Genomic DNA, 20,848 nt, shown 5'->3' with positions numbered 1-20,848 from the left:
CCAGTGCATATGAATTATCACAAACAGTGCCCTTGTTTGTAAAACACTGCAGACCTTGCAGGGATGTAAAGGGAACTGTTGAATTGTTTAGAATTTAGAATTGTCTGCAAAGTTATAAGAAGCAAAAGAATTAAAAGTATTATTTGAAACTTACTTTCCAAAAAAACAAAATTTGGGCCTACATCCAGTAATAGCTTCTTAAAAAACACAGAAACTTTTTCCTTTTAACTGTCAGGCAGCCTCAATGAAGAAACCTGTGAGCTTTTATATTATATAAATAGGTACACCTGGGGAGGAAATACAAGCATAAATCTTTAACTCTGGAGCTGTAGCTGGCTATAGAAGTATTATGGAAGGTGAAAGCAGAGGACTGGTAAATGTTTAAGACCAGAGTACCACAGAATTGAGTAGTTTGTCTCTGAGGGGCATGTGCTGCTCATTCAAGGACTTGTTTGGGGATGTTTAAATTGTGGGGCTCAATTTCTGCAATGGGAAGACTGGTTCTAGAGCTCAAATTTTAAGGAAAACCTAGGCAAAGATGGGCTGTTTAATGCATGAATAGTGTGGAAAAGTTCTGTCTTGTTTTTAACTCCCATGGTGAATCATCCTTCTGGAGAATGCACTTTCCTGTGGTTTTCTTCTCGGAAGAGGCAGGAGCCTGAGGAGGAGAGAAATGGAGGAATAATTGCTGTGTGTGGATCAAGTAGGGTCAAACCCCGTGTCCTTTTCCTGGTGACTTCAGAGCCCCGGCTGTGTCCCGACCCCCAAAGCACGTTTGTCAGTACTTTTACTGACCCAGATTCACGGAAGCAGCTTTACTATTCTCTGTGTCAGCAGGCTGTGATAGGAGGGAATGGGGTTATTTGTATATTTTCTAATGACAGGCAGTTCAGTGCTCACTATTTGACTGATGCTTACAGGCTCCAAGTTCTGATGAATTCAAGGTGGGGCTATATGTGAGTGTCGAGATAGATGACAAAACTGACACTATAAGGAAAATAAGGGTAGTCCTTTGGCATATCAGTATGTTTGACGGCTAAGGGTCTTGGAGAAAGAGATGATGAGTATGTGCAATGCCTAGTGGAACCCACCACCCTGGGATGAGGGGCTCACAGCCATGTGCCGCTGGGTAGTAAGCACAGGGTACGGTCTGAGGCCTGCAGAGCCGCAGGTTGGTGTGTCGGGGCCGGCACTTGGGGCAAGAAGGCCGATGTGTTCTGGGCGCAGCAGCCCCTCCTCCCGCCGCGCCGCCATTACGCGCTGCGCCACTGCCCGCCGAGGGGGGAGCGACAAGATGGCGACGGCGCCCGCCCACGTGACTCAGGGCCCGCCTCCTTCTAGAGGCGTCTCGCCGCGCGCTCGCGCGGGGCGCTCTCGCGAGGGCGGCGAACAAAAGGACAACGCGGCGCAAGTTGTGTGTTGAGGGGGGGAGCGTGATCTCGCGAGAATTCGCCGCCGCTCTCCTCCCGAGAAGAGCCGGGCTGGAGCGGGGGGAGGGGAAACCTCGCGGTAACGCCGGAGACTCCGCGCGGGACCGGCGCCCCAAACTCTCGCGACACATCTGGGAGCGCTTCCCTCACCGGCCACTGAGCTGCGTGGAGGTCTCGCGACAGCTCCGGGAAAGGAGGGCGGGGGGACGGTCGCGTGCGCGCTGAGGTCAGCGCGCGCGGCCGAGTGCGCGGGGGGCGGGGCCTATATAAAGGCCGGGCCCGCGGCGGGGGGGGCTCAGTCAGGGCAGCGATTCGTGGCGGAATCAGTGACACCCACGGCAGCGACCTCCCGGCCCAGCGGATCCCCATTTCTCGAGGCGGAGCGGGACGAGCCCGAGACCGATCTCTCGTTATGAGTCATGTGGCGGTGGAAAATGCCCTCAGTCTAGACCAGCAGGTGAGGGACGAGGAGCGGAAAGGCCGCTCCGTTACCCGGAGGAAGTGCGCGGCGGAGGTTCTTGGGTCAAGGAGGGCGGCAGGGATGGTCGGGAAGCTTCGCGTTGGGCTCCGCTCCTCGCTTCCCGGTGGTCTTGTCGCAGTTCCCCCCGCGGTAACCCCCACCTCCCCACCAAACGCGGCCTGTTGTGGCGCATTCGGTCGTTGCGCAGTTAACGCCGTGCGGCCGCCCCGCGCTGCGCCGGGGCCCCCCCGCGGGGGTGGTTGTCCCCGTGGCCGGGGCGGCGGTGCGGGGGTGCGGGGCCGCCGGTGCCGCCCGGCCCGGTCCCGGTCCCGCTCGGGCCCCGTGGCCCCCGCGCCGCGCTCGGACCCGCTTTGTGTGGGAGCGCCGGGAGCGGCAGCGGCCCCCGGCGGCCGCGGCGGGGACTGCAACGCGGGGGGAGGAGGATGAAGGGGCGGTCAATTGCCGCCATTGTGTGGGGCGGGGGAAGGGGGGGACACACACACGACACGGCGCTTTGTGTGACGCCCCTTCCCCGGGGAGGCGGCGCTGGCGGCTGCCTTTGTTCGAGCTCCGGTGCTGCCGGGCCCCGGTGACGCAGTTGGGCCTGGACTCGTGTTGGTCCGCAACATTTTTTTATTACTTTCTTCCTTTTCATTCTTACATTCCGCTTCCCCGCTCTGGGTGAGATCGATGGTTATCTAACTCTGGGGAAAGGCGGCGGGGGCAGGAAAAGCCCCATCTGCAGCGGGACCGTGGCCGGGCAGCGCTCGCCCTCGGCCGCTCCCGCGAAGTAGGTCATGGAGACGGTCCTTCCCTCCCCTCTCCCTTTTCCCCCGCTCCCCCCCCGCGCCACACGTGACGGGCGCCGGCAGCCGGATTAGCTGCTCCTGCTGCGCCGGGAATCCAGCCCGCAGTGCCGCACTGAGATGGCGCCGGGGCTGCGCCACCGATGCCCGAGGCAGCGCTTGGGAAGTGTTGCCCCTGCCGTGGGAATCTATTGCGGGAAGATTCGTCTATCGCTTCTTGTTGATAGTGGAGAGCCGCCTTGACCTAGTAGAGAGCCTTTGTTTTTGTTTACTGTTAAAAATAAGAACCATTCTTAAGTCCCGCGTTGATGCTTCGATCAACTAGAAAGATGACATTTTAAGTGGTAGCTTTAAAAAGGATGTTACGGGAATAGCCGTGGGAGAATTCTTAAGGAACTGAACGACTTAAGGCGGCAGCTCACGCAGCTGAGCTCCAGAAAGGACAGTGCATTCGAGACTTTGCTTTAGATGAATTTGTTGGAAAACACTTCTGTGCAATACACTACATAAAATTAATTTGTATTTAAACATTCCCTATTTTTCTGATACCGGTTTGTAATCCTGCCATGCAGGCAGACAAACGTAATAAGTTGGTTCTTAAGCTTTATCGGTTTTCCACTGCTTTCTGAAATGAGTCCATGTTGTGTTTGTCTTAAAACTTCTGAGCAGCTTACCAGCACTGCATGAGCTGAACGTCTTTTGGAAAACTTTACTATGAGACTGGAGACTATAAACGTTTTGGAAAAACAAACCAAAAAATTGTGTTTCCTGCAGATGTCTACTGACATCTCCTAATGTTTTGTGAGCAGTCGTTGCTTCAGACGTGAAAATTGTCATGTCTTAGTAGTGTTAATGCAGGTAAAAATATCTCGAGTCTTTGCAAATAAAGTGCCCAGCTGAATCGGCATTACTTGTGCTGTAGTTTATGTAGCAAAAAGAATTGTCACTGACCCACATCCGAATGTGTTTGAGTGCACTGAAATTCAGTCTACTGAAAAGGGCTCTTTGGCCAGCGTGTAGTGTGGAGCAGAAGTCCGTGGTAGTGGTTTGGTGGGTGTGAGATACTCTGCTGGCCTTGCTGCCCGTGTGGGTGTGCGTTCATTGGCGGGTATAAAAGCATTAAAGATGATACAACCTGAGTAATAGTAGGAAACCTAATTTGGCGGGATATTAAAAAAAAAAAAAATTGCAGTAACTTGCTTCTGATAACTGAGAAGGTTTTTTTGTATCTTAGCATAAGTTCATGGTAAAACATGTTGATACTTGTCTTATTTCTTCTAGTTTTCTGGTCTAGACTTGAATTCCTCAGACTCTCAGAGTGAAGGAAGCTCTACAAGCAGTAAGTACATGCAAATTCTCAAGCTTACAAACAGTTTTAGAAATTGGGGGTTTGCAGCTGTGAAAAGCAATTCTTAAAGCCAAAATTTACAGTCTGATGAGGAAATAGGAGGTTGCCAGTTAAGCTTACTTTGAAAACACTGTGTGTTTTAGATAGAAGCACTTAATTTTCTAATAGTACAGTATGTGCGTGCATTTCTGAAGCACTTAATTAGCTTGTGAGAACTTAGTGTTCCAGTTCTGTCCCAGATTTTCAGTTGTCTCTCATCTGAGACCACTGATTGTAGTAATGTGGTGATTTGTCTTAAAATGTCCAGGTAGATTAGGAATGTTAACTCTCAGTGATCTCAGTTCATTGGATAGAAGCTGATAATGATATGCAAGGCTTAAGTATGTTAAGAGGGGGGAATCTTCTAGGAATTCACATTCAGCTTGTGGCTGGTATGTTCTCATTCATGTTGCTTTATCAGACAAATGTTTCTGGATTGTAAACGAGGAATGCTATTCAGAGGCAATTAAGTGTAGCTTCTGGTTTGATCTGAGCTGAATGGATGGGGATGGGTGAATTTAGGGGGAAGGAAAAATACTGGTAGTAATACTTTGAGTGCCAGTACTGGAATGTCACCGTAAATATCTTGAGCTGCTCAAGTATCTGGCACCAGCTTAAGCCTTAATGGCTTCTAGGCCATGGCTTTTGTTGTAGACACTGTAACACCCATAAATGGGTGTGTGGTTCGGTCAGAGGAACACAAAACATCTGTGCCCTAAACCAGCTGCCTAAATGGGTATGCATGAACTGTAGACTTAATGGAGAGCATGCCAGCAAGTGCTGTATTAAAGGATTCTTGTTTAAAATGCTGCAAGAAGCCTTAAAGGCATATGTTTTTACTAAGCAGAAACTGTTGTTGACAAGATGTGCTGACACCACGGGCCTGTAACACTGCCTTTCTTTTGTCCTTTAGAAGGCCGATACATTCCTCCTCATTTGCGGAACAGGGAAGCTTCAAAACAGGGTATGTATCAGAAACACAGTGGCAACACTTAACTGGTTCTTGCATCTCTAGGAGCAGCCTGCAGAGGCTCTGTCAGTGCTCCTGAAGGCAATTACACAGACTGCTTGACTGTCGTGTGTAAAGCATGGCAAATTTATCTTCTGCTTTTAGTGTGCTTTTCTAGATCCCTTAACCAATTACACCCTAAGCTGAAGTTCAGTATCTGACTGAAGAAATACCTTCTGTGTCTGTGTAACAATTAGCTGTGACTGAAGTAAGGTGAAATCTCTCAATTTGCCATGTAATCTGGAGTGTTAGTCTGCATGGATTTTGTGGGTACTAGTTTTTCTTCTAGTGTGACTGTGTTGTGGAACTTAGAACAATCAGTTGCTTAATATGAACAAACGGCACAGTTTCACTCTGTAAATGCGTATTTTACACAAAGAGATGTCCTCATTCAGCTTCCTGCAGTTTTTATGGAAGCCCCTGGGATTACTTGCAGAAGGAAGTGCAGGCTGTTGGTGAAACAAACATGAAGTACATGACCTATTTTGGTCACGTGTTTACACAGGGGTTTATACTAAGAAATGGCCCTTCCATTTTCTATTTGGATCTCTAAACAGAACATGATACAGAAAAGTTTCTGAGAATACTTAAGTAAATAATGACCTTTTTGTGTAAGATCCCAAGGGGGCAGGTGCTGCAGCACGTGTTGTTGTGTTTGCTGACTTGGGTGGATATGAGAGAAACATTCCCTCTAACATATTGAAATATATCAGAATGCAGCAGCTAAAACACTTCATGTGGTGCTACAATGTAAAGAATTGAGGTTTTGTGGCATGGGAGGACTTGAATCTCATCTATTTCTAAAGCAGTAAACTTTAAGAGATTCTTTTCAATACTGCAAGAGGATGGCTTCCATTATGAGTGGGTGGGAGGGCAATACTTAAATGATAATGTCTCACATTGCTTCTGGAGCTATGTCACTTTAAATCTGACTAGGTGAAGAATGCTCTATTCTAGTCTTAAGCCATTTGAAGAAAGATGGATCTGGTTTTTTTTTGCCTTCATATGTGTCCAAGCTAGTGGGTTTTCTGGGTGTTCAGGGTGGGTTTTTTGGGTTTTTTTTGGGTTTTTTTGTTTGTTTGTTTGAATTTTGTTGTGTTTAGGTTTTTTTGTTTGTTTTTTTATGTAAAAGAAGTATGGCCTGAAGCACCAAGTGATGACCAGTGTGTTACCAGAGCTGAATGTTTTAGGAGGAGAGGGACTGGTTGGCAGCCAGTTCAGTACTCTAGTTCCCAGTCCCACTGTACCTCAAATATGAGCAGTTTTGCAAGAAACTGACATGCCAAATCTGAGGAATGCGCAGGTTTCTCAAAAGCAGGAAACAGCTTTAAGGTGGTTGTGAACATTTGCTGTTCATAGATTTCTTCTTATGTGACGTGTAGTACCCAAGTTTTGTGGGTGAAAGATGCAGTGACCTTGAGTTCTGTCATGACCTATTATGTGTAGGACTGGCATTGTACTTTCTTGTGTGCAAGACCAGAGTTCAGATGTGCCATTGTGGGTATGATTACATGAGGCTTTTCTGGAGACTTAAAAGTTTACCGTGCTAAAAGGTAAATAGGTCATGAGACCATAATCTGATAGGTGGCTTGTTTAGTTAATAGAACTTGAGCTGCCAACTTTCCTTGGTAAACCTAATATTCAAAAATTGCCTTTAAACCTGGCTGAGTGCTGAACTACTGGCCTCTTCCTTGTTCCCTGTGACAAGGTTCGTAATTGCTGAATGGAAAAGTTCCAGTTCAGGACCCTGTTGGAAGCATCAAGAGTTTGGGCTTAAAAAGCTGAGCTTCTTGTAGTATGATACGAAGTCTGTTCTACAGTTGTTAAACTGTTATACTTCCGTTAAAGTGATGTTTATTTCTGTTGATATAACTCGGTGATTTCTTTGGCTGCTTTGAAACTGTTTTGAATTTTGGCTGCTCTTTGGAATTTTTAGTGACAGATATTTCAAAGCTTAGACATGAGGAAGCAACCTTGCCTGGTAGTGTTTAACCACACAATAAACTCTTGATGCAGCCTTACAAGTGTAGTAACCTGACTGGAAAAAAACATCTTCCATTTACCTGCAGATCTGTCCCCCTAATAGTAATCTATTTGCTTTAAAAATGGGGAGAAGGGCAGTATAGAAATGCAGGAAATAACAGCCTGCATAAAAATAATATCCTTGGGTTACTTAATGGCAGTTCTATTTCTCAGCTGTGGGAGCTCAGGGCTGCCTGGCCTAAAGTGTCTTGCTTCCATGAGGCCAACTTGGTAATACTAAAGCTTGTTGTCATGTAAGTTTCTTCTTAAACTTCCTAGAAGCAGGTTCTGGATATTTAAACTGTAATCTGATCTATAGTAGATCAAAAAGTAAATGTTAAGAACTCGACTTAAAAGCCTTATCCACCCTAAAGGAATCTATGATTATATTTCTCCCATTTAAAAAAAAAATATTATTGCTGCTGCATATGGAAGGTTTTCAAATGAGCTGGCAGTGATTTGTGTTAGGAGTGTTACAAAATATGAATTCAAATGCTGGTTGAGGGAGATGCATCAACAACTGTTATGATGTTCATAGGCGTAAGGAGTACAAAACAGCTCTGGAAGTTGATTAACTTGCGAGAATTCTTATCCCTGCAGTGAGGAAGACATGCTGGATGAAATCTCTGCAGGTTTTTACTTAGAAAAAGACCAAAAGCTTGGATGTTTTAAGGAATTTCCTAGTAGTCTTTGCACAGCATTATAATAATTCTCTTCATTTTAGAGAAGTTGATTTCTGGTCTGTTACAGGTTTTCTCAGGGCATTTACTTCTGTTTTTAATTTGCCATTTGACGTCTGAAATTCTGACTATTATGCCTGTCATTTACTTAGAATTGACTTAATATGGCCTGGACCTGTGTTCTGTGCTGATCAAAATATAGAGTAGGAATGGAATGCCAGACTGAAAGGTGAACTGATGAAGCAGGATGTGTACACCTGTCTTTGGTGCAGAAGTTGCTGTGCTATCTTAAAATTATGGTAAGGTGCCAGCTTCAGAGAGGAGTGCTGTAATGAGCTGGGTGAATGAGGTTGCTTTGTAGGTTATTTGGAGTATAAAATTTTGACTCTTATTTTTGCTTCTCTTGGCTTGGTAGAAGATCTTAAGTGTGGTGTCAGCTCAGTTTTTTCATGTTTGACAAACTACATCTGTATCCCTGAAAATGGCTCTGTCATTACTGCTGCTGTTAGATCTCTTGGCAGGATGACATATCCCAGTAGTTGTGGTGTGGCCTGGAAGTTACTCATAATAAAAATCTCTTATTTAGCTATCTTTCAAACAAGCCAAAATAACTTTCCGGAAGCTAGTATCTTTAAGGACTAATGTTGTTTCTTAAAGCAGTTTGGAAGTCTTGAAGTGCATTCCATGATCTTGTGTGATAAAAAACTCCATGGGTGGATTATTTTTGTTGACTGTTTCAGTTATCTAGACAAAAGAGTTAGAGTTACCATGGTAGTTTTTTAAAGTTCTCTTGTGACCAGTACATTTCTGGATGCTGGGTACTAGAATTTCTTAAATATCAGAGGTGAGGTGAATGGCACTCTTTAGAGAACATCCAAAAATGTAGGGTAATTCTGGTTGCAAAGCCTTTTCAGAGAGGCAGGGCCTAGAACAGCCTCTTTCTTTGGAATGAGTTTGTTCTCAAACCAACTCATGTGGCTGCTTTTATTGTCTCCTGAATAGGTCTGGACTGGTTTTGTGCTGTGGAGCTGGCAAAGCATGCTCTCAAGAGTGACATTACTTGGTTATCTGTTCTGTTGTTTAATTTACTCTCTGCTGGAATCCCATATCTGAGATTGAAAACGTTACACAGACTTGGGGAGGCTGGAGCTCTGAAAGAGAATTCATAATTTCTTAGTCCAATACCAGAGCAGAGTTTAAAGCTTCACATTTCTGTTACCTCAGAGGTCCTGGTATCAGAATGAAAGTGAGACGTTTTACTCTGGTATTGGCAAGCTGAGGTACTTTTTATTTTTTTGTTATTTTTTTAACATTTGTAAGCAGGTACCTGCTGTAGGCTGTTGAAAAACTCAGTGTGGTTAATTTGTTGTGAAGAGCTCCTGTACCTTCTTTGTGTATGGTGCTGTTACTTTTAGTCTGTGCAGATCACATTGCTTTGTGTACTTGCAGTATGATAAAACATTGTAACATTTGCTTGGATTTCTGATACCATTTATTGATCTAGAGAGGCCTTGTTAACCTCTAAAAATTAAATGTGTAGTCAAGGATTTGTATTGGGAGAGATGACATAGATGAGGCTTGGCAAGACATAGCATCTCAAAGTTTCTTCTGCTTCCCACTTTCCAGGCTAGGCAATAGAAATACTTGTACTAAGGCAAGTGCATGTTTTTTTTAAAAAACAAACATGCTTGTACATGCAGGGAAAAACTTCAGTTCTGATGAGTGGTGAGAAATGCTCAGTCCCTTGTTGAGCAAGTCTTAATTGCATGCATCTTCCATTCATGAAGGAATTCAGTCCCGTAGACTTTTCAGTGAAGACTTCCTGGACAGAAGTGTTTTTTTCCCGTAGAAGCCTGGATTGTGTGATGTATGGCTGAAATTCCTTTCTCCGCTAGGTTTCGATAGCGGTGGTTGGAGCTCCAGACGAGACAAGGATGCCTACAGCAGCTTCGGTGCACGCTCGGACCGCGACGCCAAATCCAGCTTCTTCGACCGTGGAACTGGATCCAGAGGAGGGAGGCAAGTACTTGTTTGTCTGGGTGGTGCACGTGAAGTCTGCCTCAGCTCTAGCACTGCACCTGTAATCTTGATGTTAAAATTAGAGTTCCAGGTATGAACAACATGAGGTGGGAGGAGAGAGGGAGAGAACCTTGCCTTTAAAGCTAGATGATGTTGAGGATGGGCAACTTGCATGTGTTGAAAAATGTGCCCTGTAGTTTGCCACCAGCCACTCACTGCAGCTGTAGTGACTGGCTGACTTCAACATTCACCAGAAAAGTGTTAGGTGGGTGGCTACTTCCAGGAGAACCGTGAAGAGCTGTTGGGAGCACACACAGTATATCAGTATGGATTTTTTTTTTTTTATTTCAATATTTTTTTTCTTGTTTAAAAAGTGTAGTTAATAAAACTGGGTGAGACTCTTGCAGGTTCTCTGCCTTACTTGATCAGTCTTACACACATCATGCGTTGTATGCACAAGTGTGGTGAGAGTGACCTTTACCGACTACTTAGTAAAGCTGACCTAGTCCTGTATCCAGACTTTTCTCAAACATGATTTACCAGGCCAAAAACTAAGCAGTTGAGGTAAGGACTTCTTCCACCTTCTTTCCAAGTCAGTAATACAGGTGAGCTCCCTCTTTATGAAATAATTATATGACATAACGGAGGTATTCGATCACATGTGCGGTGGGGGATTAAAGGAACAAATTGCAGCACCTGGAGGGTTTTGTCTGGACATGGGAGACCTGTGGTAGAACGAGGCAGAGGAAAGGGTGGGAGGGAATAAAAAATAATGCTGCTTAGGAGGTTTAAACAGAGCTCCCTACAAAGAAATGGAAAAGACTGAGCAACTTGGCTTGCACTGGCAGATGGCTGTTTACATTTTTTATGCTTAATCAAATAAAACTGTTGATAGGAAGTTTACTGTGCTAGGCTAAACTGAGCACTGAAATCATGGCAAACTCGCTTGTCTGACACAGAAAAATGTGACCTGGTATGATGGCCAGGACTAATTCCAGTTCTTAGGTCAAGAAGCAAGTGTAGATAACCTGATGATTTTGAATTGTTCCACAGTTGTGTATGTAATACACAGAGCATACACTGCTGCATTGTTACGGCTTTGATTCTGCATGTCAGTACCCCGTGTTGCCTGGGAAGGGTGGTCTGATTCTTGTGTTGTGTTTAGATATGAAGAGCGTGGCAGAGGAGGGGACTATGACCGGAGTGGCTTCGGCAGATTTGACCGTGGTGGGAACAGCCGCTGGTGTGACAAATCGGATGAGGACGACTGGTCAAAGCCTCTCCCCCCAAGTGAACGTCTGGAACAGTAAGTCATGGAATAGTACTGATATGTGGGAGAGGGTCATTTGGATAATTCCAGCAAGTAAAAATATTCTCCTCTTCTGTTTTTAGGGAACTCTTTTCAGGAAGCAATACTGGCATTAACTTTGAGAAATATGATGATATTCCTGTTGAAGCAACAGGCAGCAACTGTCCTCCACATATTGAAAGTGTAAGGTTTTTGAAAAGTCTGTTTTGCTAATATATTTTAATAGTGACTATTTTGCATGGGTAGACTGATGTCTTGATGTACAGCTAAGCTGTTTAACAGAAGATGGTTGCATATGATGAACTAAGATGGGGAAGAAATTGTGTAACACTCCTAGCTTACCTCTTAACTGTAATTTGTCCTTAAACAGTGAACCTATGAAGAAGTGGAAGTGCTTTGAAGGTGCTGAGTTGGGAGCAACTGCTAAGGCATAGGCAGTGTTAAGCTAAGCACAGTGTGTGCGCTAAGTGCAGTCTGCACTTCAGGCTTGGCTGGCTTTTTAAGAATGGATTAGAAAGCTGGACTAAGTATCTGTGTGACTGTGAAGTTTTTAGGCAAGTTCTGTATGAAGGACTGAAACAAGAACTACCTTATAAATTACTTGTTAAACTGAATGTTGTGCTTCAGGGTGGTTGAAAGGAAAGATTCTGATCTTATTCCTTTTAAATATCTTACAGTTCAGTGATGTTGACATGGGAGAAATTATAATGGGAAACATTGAACTCACACGCTACACCCGTCCTACTCCAGTCCAGAAACATGCAATACCTATTATTAAAGAAAAGAGAGACTTAATGGCCTGTGCTCAGACAGGTAAGTTAATAACTCTTGGCTGCTTAGTCTCAGTAGAAGTGGGATATTTTTATTACTGCAGGGAAGAGGTAGAGCCTCCTGTGCAGAGTGTACTGAAATACTTGTGTGTTGGAAGCTAATTAGCTTTAGTCTTGCCTCTGCTTTAGATGTAACTTGACTAGATTTACTTTGTTTGTCCTGAGACGTGTTCATGTCTTAAACCACATTGGCTTCAGGGTTTTGGGGTGCTGAGGGTACTCCAGTGCCACAAGTAGTAGCCATATTCCAATGCAGGTGTTACTGGGAATGTGCTGCTGGTAAGGATTAGTGCTGTAGTTGATAGTAACTCTTAATAATTCTGGCTTGTATTCTACTAGGGTCTGGGAAAACAGCTGCATTTCTTCTACCAATACTGAGCCAGATCTATGCAGATGGCCCTGGTGATGCCTTGAGAGCAATGAAGGCAAGTATTCAAATACCCAGCCTTGGAAAAGCGATGCCCAATGCCATAGGTTCGGGTTTTTTTCCCTCCCCACATGAGCTGATGTATGCTGCTGAACACAACAACTGGTCTTAAATGTTGTCATCATTTTGGGTATTATGGGCAAGCATCTCAACTTCAAGAAGACTTCAGATGTTTCCCTTAAAAATTCCGGGCTGTGGGTTACTTCTTTTCCTACTGAAGAGTTATGTGCATAACTGTCCAGTTTTTTTTTAATGAGTGGTTTTGTTGTTGCATAAGACTAAAAGACACTTCCCTTGCTACAAAAAACAACTTGGTCACACATCTGTGTTTTAGTAATTTCAGAATAGGAAGTAACTGGTTCTGTGGCTGTTATTTCTCTGCTGCTGAAGTTTGAGATTCCAGTGCTTGTTGTAGAGACCAGGATTGTGCAGCTGTGTCCATAGGAACCTGCAGCTGAACCTTGGGCACTGTAATGGGGCTGTCTTCAGAGGCAATGCTGAAATTAGCTCTCAAGCATGCTTTGTCATCTCAGCTTGGTGACCTGTCTCAAATATTACCTGTAGTAGCTTCTGTAGTATTACATGTATATAGCTTCTAATATATAGCTTCTGTATATTCTATAGTTTCTTTTTTTCTTTCCCTTTGCATTTTGGGTGCTCATGCTAAGGTTTTTTTTCTTCTTCAGGAGAATGGGAGGTATGGGCGCCGTAAGCAATATCCAATCTCACTGGTCTTGGCTCCCACTAGAGAATTGGCTGTGCAGATCTATGAGGAAGCCAGAAAGGTATATATACCAGTTTATTATTATAACATAGCTCAAGTAGAATTTTTCTTGGTGCTAACTTACATTGTTTTACAGTTCGCATACCGCTCCAGAGTTCGCCCCTGCGTTGTGTATGGTGGTGCAGACATTGGCCAGCAGATCCGTGACTTAGAACGTGGATGTCACTTGCTTGTAGCAACTCCAGGACGACTGGTTGATATGATGGAGAGGGGAAAGATTGGACTGGATTTCTGCAAGTAAGTAAAGTGTTCCTTGCCCATGTACAAATGACTTAAAGTGGTATACAGATAAGTACCTCAGATTGTAGCTTTTGGACTGTCTGAACATGCAGTTGAAAACTTGAAATCCAGTGCAGACACCAGAGCACAGCTTAAGAGAAAAATGTTCTGAGGATGGTTTTTTACTGCTGTTTAGGTACCTAGTCCTTGATGAAGCTGACAGAATGCTTGATATGGGGTTTGAACCTCAAATTCGCCGAATTGTTGAACAAGATACTATGCCGCCAAAGGGGGTTCGTCACACCATGATGTTCAGTGCTACTTTCCCCAAGGAAATCCAGGTACTTAACAAGAGTTTAAATACTTTAAAAGCTCATAAGGCCAAAGAAATTTCATCTTTGAAAGGAGGGAAAAAGTATTACTTGATTGATTTATTTTTATCTCCTCTTTTAGATGCTTGCTCGTGACTTCCTTGATGAATACATCTTTCTGGCTGTTGGCAGAGTAGGTTCTACATCTGAGAACATCACACAGAAAGTAGTATGGGTGGAAGAGCCAGACAAACGATCGTTCCTGCTTGATCTGCTAAATGCCACAGGTAAAGAACAACTGCAGATAAGCAAATGAGGCAAAATGCAGAATAGGCAAATCTAATGACTCAAGCAATAAGAATTTCTATTGATTAGGTAAATGAAAGGGCATTTTGACATGCAGTGAAGTATTGCACTGGCTAAATGCCAGTTATCAAGTTGATGTAAACATCTCTGTTAATAAAAGATGGGGAGGGAGGTCCCCAGTGATAAGGAATAAACAGGCGGAGAATTGAAGCTGCCTGTTACCAGGTCATGGAGCAGCCTGTATTTGTTTGTGCAGCTTTTCTTCTGCTAATCTGGGCTTTAATTTTTATTAGGCAAAGATTCCTTGACTTTGGTGTTTGTGGAAACTAAAAAGGGGGCAGATGCTCTTGAGGACTTCCTGTACCACGAAGGCTATGCCTGTACGAGTATCCACGGAGATCGCTCCCAGAGGGACAGAGAGGAAGCGCTGCATCAATTCCGCTCTGGCAAGAGCCCCATTCTTGTTGCCACAGCAGTAAGTGAAATCTGTAAAACTCGAGCATGTGAGCCTATTTCTTGGTCTGTGGAGTCTTACTAAGATTTGATTTAATTGTTTAACCACTAGGTAGCAGCAAGAGGACTGGATATCTCAAATGTAAAGCATGTCATAAACTTCGATTTGCCAAGTGACATTGAGGAGTACGTACATCGTATTGGTCGTACAGGCCGTGTAGGGAACCTTGGTAAGTATATGCCAGGGTTTTCACAGACAGCACTTCATAAGTTGAGAGGTGCAGTTGTATTGGCTGAGCAATACATTTCAAATAAGTACTTGAGGGAAGCCTGTGAGCTGCCCTCTGTGACCAGAAGCTGGTCTCTGGTGTCCAGCTGCTCAGGAAAGTTTACCAGTTCCATTGGGTGATGTTCTTAGTGCCGTCAAAAGGCTCTCTTACTACATGTAAGCCTGATACCTTCTGTGTCTGTCAGTAAACATGATCTTGTGACTAGCTGTGGTGGAGTAATGGTCTCAAACAGCTTTCTCTGTTAAGTAATTTCTAGTGTTCTCGGGCTTGGCTGTAAGGAGCTGGAATGTGGAATGGGGTTAAGTGTTGTGGTGGACTTGGATTGTGTGTAGCTAAAACTGAGTATCTCCTTCAGGTCTTGCCACTTCATTCTTCAATGAGAGGAACATAAATATTACAAAGGACTTGCTTGATCTCCTTGTGGAGGCTAAGCAAGAAGTACCTTCTTGGCTGGAGAACATGGCCTATGAACAGCATCACAAAGGAGGAGGCAGCCGTGGGCGATCTAAGAGGTAAGAGGCCCAGCTTTGGCTAGAGGTATATGTTCAGTCCACTGAGAGCCAGTTCTGTGACTTGTTCTGTCTGAAAATACAGTTAGAGGATGATAAGTGCAGTATAAGCTGAGCTTGGTGTGTGCAAAGTGTCTGTCTGGTTTTGTTTAGCTATTCATAAAGACAGTAAACATGTAAGGCGTCTTTTCCTCTTAATCAAGCAGCTAGATAAAGCTGAGATAGAATGATGTTATAAAAAATATTTTAGAACTGGAAAAGCAGCTATAAAACACAGAAATCCCTGTACCAGAGATGTACCTGAAGCAGCTGTTTTGATGTTTAGGAGAAGGTAATGCAGTGCCTCCTTCCTGACAGAGAAAACCATGCAGGTGTGAGGCCACTTGTAAAACATTTTTGCTGTGGAAACCTAAAACACGGTAATACAAATGTTTGTTTACTGGCTTACAGGGGTAGGATGAGAGAACACTTTCTCCTAATGTAGTTAACATGATCCAACCACATTAGGTTTGGTGTGAGATTTTTGTTTTCCTAGCAGTGTGCTTGTAAAATACCTTGTACATCATGAGAGGTAGTCATAAAAATGCACCTCTTAAACACTAAGATAGGGTTGGAAATCTTGTGGAGGCAGAGATTGCACTAGGTGAAATCTTTCCAGGTAGCCTTAGGATGTATATGAAGTGTGCTCACCTCAGCACTGGCTGTGTTGGCCTGCTGTGGTTGGTACCCAGAGTGAGTATGTGAATCTCAATGTATGCAGTGTTTAAAATGCCATCTGTGTTTGTCTCTTGCGCTCTGCAGCAGTCGGTTCAGCGGAGGCTTCGGAGCCAGGGACTACCGGACGAGCAGCGGCTTCGGCAGCAGCAGCTCCAGCAGCAGCCGGTCAACCAGCAGCCGCAGCGGCGGGAGCGGCAGCAGAGGCTTTGGAGGTGAGGGGCTGGGCAGGGTACACCTAAGATACTTGCTGGGGTGAAACTGGATGTAATGTTTGATGAAGAGATCATCTCTGGTGCTTGTCATGCAGTCTCAGCATCCTGCTTGGATCTAGGCCAATGCAGGTTACCTGACCGATGGTTTGGCGCTACCTGCCTTTCCAGTATTAGTTTAATGTTGTGCATTTGACAGTACTGCTGGGTGGGGTTCTTTAATAGACAGGATACCTGGATTGCTTTCTTGTTGTAAAGGTGCAAATCTTTAGAGTTAATTAAGCGTCACTTTCTCTTGCCTTTCATAGGTGGTGGTTATGGAGGCTTCTACAACAGTGATGGATATGGAGGAAACTATAACTCCCAGGGGGTGGACTGGTGGGGCAACTGATCTGCTTGCAGCAGATATCCCACCAAACAAGCTAATATGGAAACCACATGTAACTTAGCCAGACTATACCTTGTGTAGCTTCAAGAACTCGCAGTACATTACCAGCTGTGATTCTCCACTGAAATTTTTTTTAAGGGAGCTCAAGGTCACAAGATGGAAATAAAGGAACAAGTAGCCCTATCTCGAAGGTGGTTTTGAAGACTCTTATTGCTGTAGTCAGGATTAACTCCCCTCCCACCCATCCCCACCCAGAAACTGCATTTATAATTTTGTGACTGAGGATCATTTGTTTGTTAATGTACTGTGCCTTTAACTTTAGACAACTTTTATTTTGATGTCCTGTTGGCTCAGTAATGCTCAAGATATCAATTGTTTTGACAAAATAAAAATTACTGAACTTGGGCTAAAATCAAACCTTGGCACACAGGTGTGATACAACTTAAACAGGAATCACTGATTCATCCATAATATTACAAAGAAAAACTTATGCGGTAGCCTGCATTAGGGCTTTTGGTATCTGCAGATTTGAAAAATAAAACATCTTGAAGCATATCAATGCAATTAGTTTCTAATGTGGCAAAACTGTACTAAGTTAAAGTTCTGATTTGCTCACTCTATCCTGGATAGGTACTTAGAACCTGATAGCCTTTAATAAGCCATTCCAGTCATGATGAGATGATGTATGGATACATGCATACATTAAAAGCACTGTTTTTGAAGTTAATGCAAGTAAATACAGCAATTCCTTTTTCAATATTTAGGCAGATCATTAATGTGAGCTAGCCAAATGTGGGCAGAACATTACAGGGAACGTTTAAAGGTCTGATAACTTGAAATAGTTTTTAGGAGAATTCATCTATTTAGACTTTTTAAAAATGCCTGCCATATGAAATTGAAATGGTAGAATGGCTGACCATGGCAGTGATTGGTCCTCCTCAAGGGCCTGACTGAATTTTTGGTCTAATAACGCATGCTAGTGTTGATGTTTTTTGGTCAAGAGGGTATGAACAGGAAGAATTATGCAGCAGGCTTTATTTTAATGCAGATTCACATTACTCTGTTCAAGCTGCGTGGAGATGTTAAACTGGCTTACTGTAGACTTTGTAAAATGGCTCCAGAAGAGTAACAAACAAACCTGAGATCACAGAGGTTGGAAATGTACATAAACTGCACAAGGTTTCAATTCTGCTATTAAAGTGCAGTTTTAGTCAGTTTTAGTTGCATAGGTTTCCATTGTATTTATAGTCTGTTATGCTAAATCTGGCCAAAGATGAGTATTGTCCACCAGAAAAATGCCTCTGCCACTTGGAATTTCTGTGCTAACTTCGCGGCCAGAGCATTTAACAACTAATCTACAGTGGCATAGGAAAATGGCAAAAATCTCCTAAAGTGCAATAGATTTTTTCAAGTGTATTGTGCCTTGTTCTAAAACTTTTATTAAGTAGGTGCACTTGACAGTATTGAGGTCATTTGTTATGGTGCTATTTCAAGTCTAGGTTTAGGCCCTTGTACATTTTGCCCATAACTTTTTACAAAATACTTCTTTTATTGCACATTCAGAGAATTTTATATATGTCTTGTGTGCGTGTCCTTAACTTCCAATCTTATTTTGTCTCTTGGAGATTGAACGCAGCTTGTTTAAGGAGAAGGAAATAGATTCTAAAACTTATTTGGGACCATGGGAATGATAGCTGGGAAGAAAACTATTTGCACACGACAGATTTCTAGATACTTTTTGCTGCTAGTTTTGTGTAATATTTATTGAACATTTTTGACAAATATTTATTTTTGTAAGCCTAAAAGTGATTCTTTGAAAGTTTAAAGAAACTTGACCAAAAGACAGTACAAAAACACTGGCACTTGAATGTTGAATGTCACCGTATGCGTGAAATTATATATTTCGGGGTAGTGTGAGCTTTTAATGTTTAAGTCATATTAAACTCTTAAGTCAAATTAAGCAGACCCGGCATTGGCAGTATAGCCATAACTTTCTGATAGTAAAACAAAAATTGGCAACTTAAAATTAAACATGCCAAGGTTTTGATACACTTGTCTTAAGATATTTATGAAACACTTCTAAACACTGATGTGAAGTGTCCAGATTCTCAGATGTTTGTTGCGTGAGTTTTGTTTAGTTGTGTGTTTTTTTTTTTTTCAGTGAATGTCTGGCACATTGCAATCCTCAAACATGTGGTTATCTTTGTTGTATTGGCATAATCAGTGACTTGTGCATTTTAGCAAGTTTTATCAGCCAGCAATATTTTCAGTTCAGATACAAGGATTCAAACCAATATGCAAGAATGGATTTAAACTTGCTGAATGTGAAAATTGAACTTCAAGTCACTGTAGGTTTAGAATTGCTTATTGTATTAGTTTAGATGCTAGCACTGCATGTGCTGTGCATATTCTTGATTTTATTAAAATAAAAAAGTTGAACTGCACAGTCTATTCATTTGTGAAGCGTCACTCCTGGTTTATGAGCTCTGTAGCCCCAGCAGTCTCATTCACGTGCAGCTCTGGAAGCAGGTGACTCTAGTGTGGCACATGTCAGTGTGGTGACAGATGGCAGCCAGGCTCAGGGCTGTAGCTGAAAGAACCTAAAATGGCTTGTGCCCCACAGTGCAGGGTTACTGGGCAAGGATCAGGTGCCAGCAGAGCAGAGGTGGGACAGATGAGGGGAGGAAACCACCTTGGTTTGTCCATTTGGAGAACTGAGTTTGGCTGTAACAACCTAATTAAACCTTGTCAAGTTAGGCTTGGTTCCTCAGCCCCTGACTGCTTGGACTTCACCTCACAGTTGTCCCTCTGAATTTCACAGGAGTGCCTTGTAGAGAGCTTTAAGTTTTGATGTCGTATCTGTTTATTGTTCCTAGGTATTGAAAAGCCAAAATGAGGTGAAATACTGAAATATCCAAGGGAATAGAGTGGAAGGAACAGATTCAGGTGTCTCACATCTCTTTGAAGAGAGAGAAATTTGATTCATTTGAGAGAAAGGGATTTAGAAAGAGCCTGGGTTTCAAATTTGGTGCTGAAATGACTAGAAACTTGTGATTTCCTGGTGAGTAAGGAAGAGGGTGGGGGAAAAAAAAGTAATGCCTGGGTCCTCTGATCCATAAAATGTGGTGCAGGTGAATGGCATGGGGTAAAGACTGGTAAAGGTGTGATGTGCCCCTGCAATCCTGGATCCATATAGGAAATGACATCTACACCACCAATCCAGTGCTGTGTATGGGCCTTGGAGAATAATGGAAAGGATGGAGATTACTCTGATTCCCAGGATAGCATGCTGGAGCACCTGCCCTGAGCACACCGACTGTGGACCACACTAAATTTACCTGCTTTAGACTTGCATTAATTATCAACCTCATCGTGCAGGGCTTTGTGTTGTCATGCGATGTCCCTGAATGTGCAACATGCACTTGACTATCTTCCAAAGGCAGTGTTCCCTCCCCTGTGTATCTAGAAATAGTAGAATCACAGTTAGGAGATGGATACACCAAGGGAAATGTGTGCTGTGGAGGTGGCCTGTGGGATCTGGAACTCCAGCTTTGAGTGTAAAGGTTTGTGCTTGGTGCTTTAGGTTTGTCTGTGGCAGAGGAGTCAATTGTCAGCCAAATTCACAGCGCTCTGCCCTGGGGCTTGCAAAGGTGGTGGAAGGGCTAATGTAAGGCAGTAGTGGGCACAAAGGAGGAAATCTGGTCCTCAGGAAGTTTGTTCTACAGATTGGAGAAGAAAATTATCTCAGGATGGAATTTAGGCTGGGGAAATGGCAGAGATGAGTTGTGATAGACCAAAGCTACTGGGATAAGAGGAGCACAGAGCGTGTTCCCACAGAGATGGAAGTTTGTATTTCAGTAGTACTTGGCATAGTGGGCAGCAACATTTTTCCCACAGTAAATGAAAAAGGACTTGGGAAGAGGTGGGCAAAACATCCTAAGTTGTAAAGAAAAAGGCTGAGAAGTTAAATAGTAAAAATGATTATGAATTTGTCTTTATGAAGTTTTGTTGCATGAGGCCTTCAAAATGTGCAGTAAATTCAGTCTTTGGGCAATAAATGTGCCTATGCCAACAGTGGCAGAGGTTATGGCAGGAAGGTTGTAGTAAATTCTGCTCTTGTTTTGCCAGTGAGGTCACTGTGACCGGTGCAGATAAGGAGAGGTCTTGAAACTATTTGACTCTGGTGACAGGGGTGGGAGGGACTTGGATTGATGTCCTAGTGTGGAGTTCATAGAAGTGGAGAGAGCAATGGAGTTACCAGAGAGACTTGGTTAATGTTTGTG

The 20,848-nt window shown here is 43.6% G+C and overlaps 1 protein-coding gene and 1 long non-coding RNA gene across 3 annotated transcripts; one reads left to right on the top strand and one right to left on the bottom strand.

Moving 5' to 3' along the window:
• Positions 1-361: 361 nt before the first annotated feature.
• Positions 362-1,594, bottom strand: LOC148184778 (uncharacterized). 2 transcript variants are annotated; one of them, XR_015774746.1, is made up of 3 exons: positions 919-1,594; positions 796-838; positions 362-658 (listed from the first exon to the last, which is right to left on the bottom strand). It is a non-coding gene; the product is annotated as an uncharacterized LOC148184778 (long non-coding RNA). The 2 variants fall into 2 exon arrangements; XR_015774745.1 differs by having other exon boundaries at positions 796-1,594.
• Positions 1,595-1,712: 118 nt separating this feature from the next.
• On the top strand, positions 1,713-19,009 carry DDX3X (DEAD-box helicase 3 X-linked). Its single transcript, XM_005526494.3, has 17 exons — positions 1,713-1,887; positions 3,978-4,035; positions 4,997-5,047; positions 9,690-9,813; positions 10,979-11,119; positions 11,206-11,305; positions 11,800-11,935; positions 12,292-12,377; positions 13,066-13,164; positions 13,240-13,400; positions 13,579-13,723; positions 13,836-13,980; positions 14,293-14,474; positions 14,565-14,682; positions 15,098-15,254; positions 16,053-16,180; positions 16,486-19,009. Exons 1-17 carry the CDS (start codon positions 1,843-1,845, stop codon positions 16,566-16,568), a joined length of 1,959 nt encoding a protein of 652 aa, XP_005526551.1. The 5' UTR covers positions 1,713-1,842; the 3' UTR covers positions 16,569-19,009.
• Positions 19,010-20,848: the final 1,839 nt, after the last annotated feature.

Source organism: Pseudopodoces humilis, chromosome 2 (genome assembly GCF_049639895.1).
Source record: "Pseudopodoces humilis isolate 2021_Gansu_Grassland_sample_001 chromosome 2, ASM4963989v1, whole genome shotgun sequence".
Taxonomy (NCBI): Eukaryota; Metazoa; Chordata; class Aves; order Passeriformes; family Paridae; genus Pseudopodoces; species Pseudopodoces humilis.
Note: the sequence above shows the minus strand (reverse complement) of the source record. Positions and strands in the feature narration are given on the sequence as shown.

Excerpts from the sequence above, each read along its gene's own strand:
- DDX3X (XM_005526494.3), top strand. The coding sequence starts at position 1,843 with ATGAGTCATGTGGCGGTGGAAAATGCCCTCAGTCTAGACCAGCAG. Across the intron at positions 11,120-11,205 it reads CCAAGTGAACGTCTGGAACA|GGAACTCTTTTCAGGAAGCA; the intron begins GTAAGTCATGGA and ends TTCTGTTTTTAG. Across the intron at positions 16,181-16,485 it reads CGGCAGCAGAGGCTTTGGAG|GTGGTGGTTATGGAGGCTTC; the intron begins GTGAGGGGCTGG and ends TGCCTTTCATAG.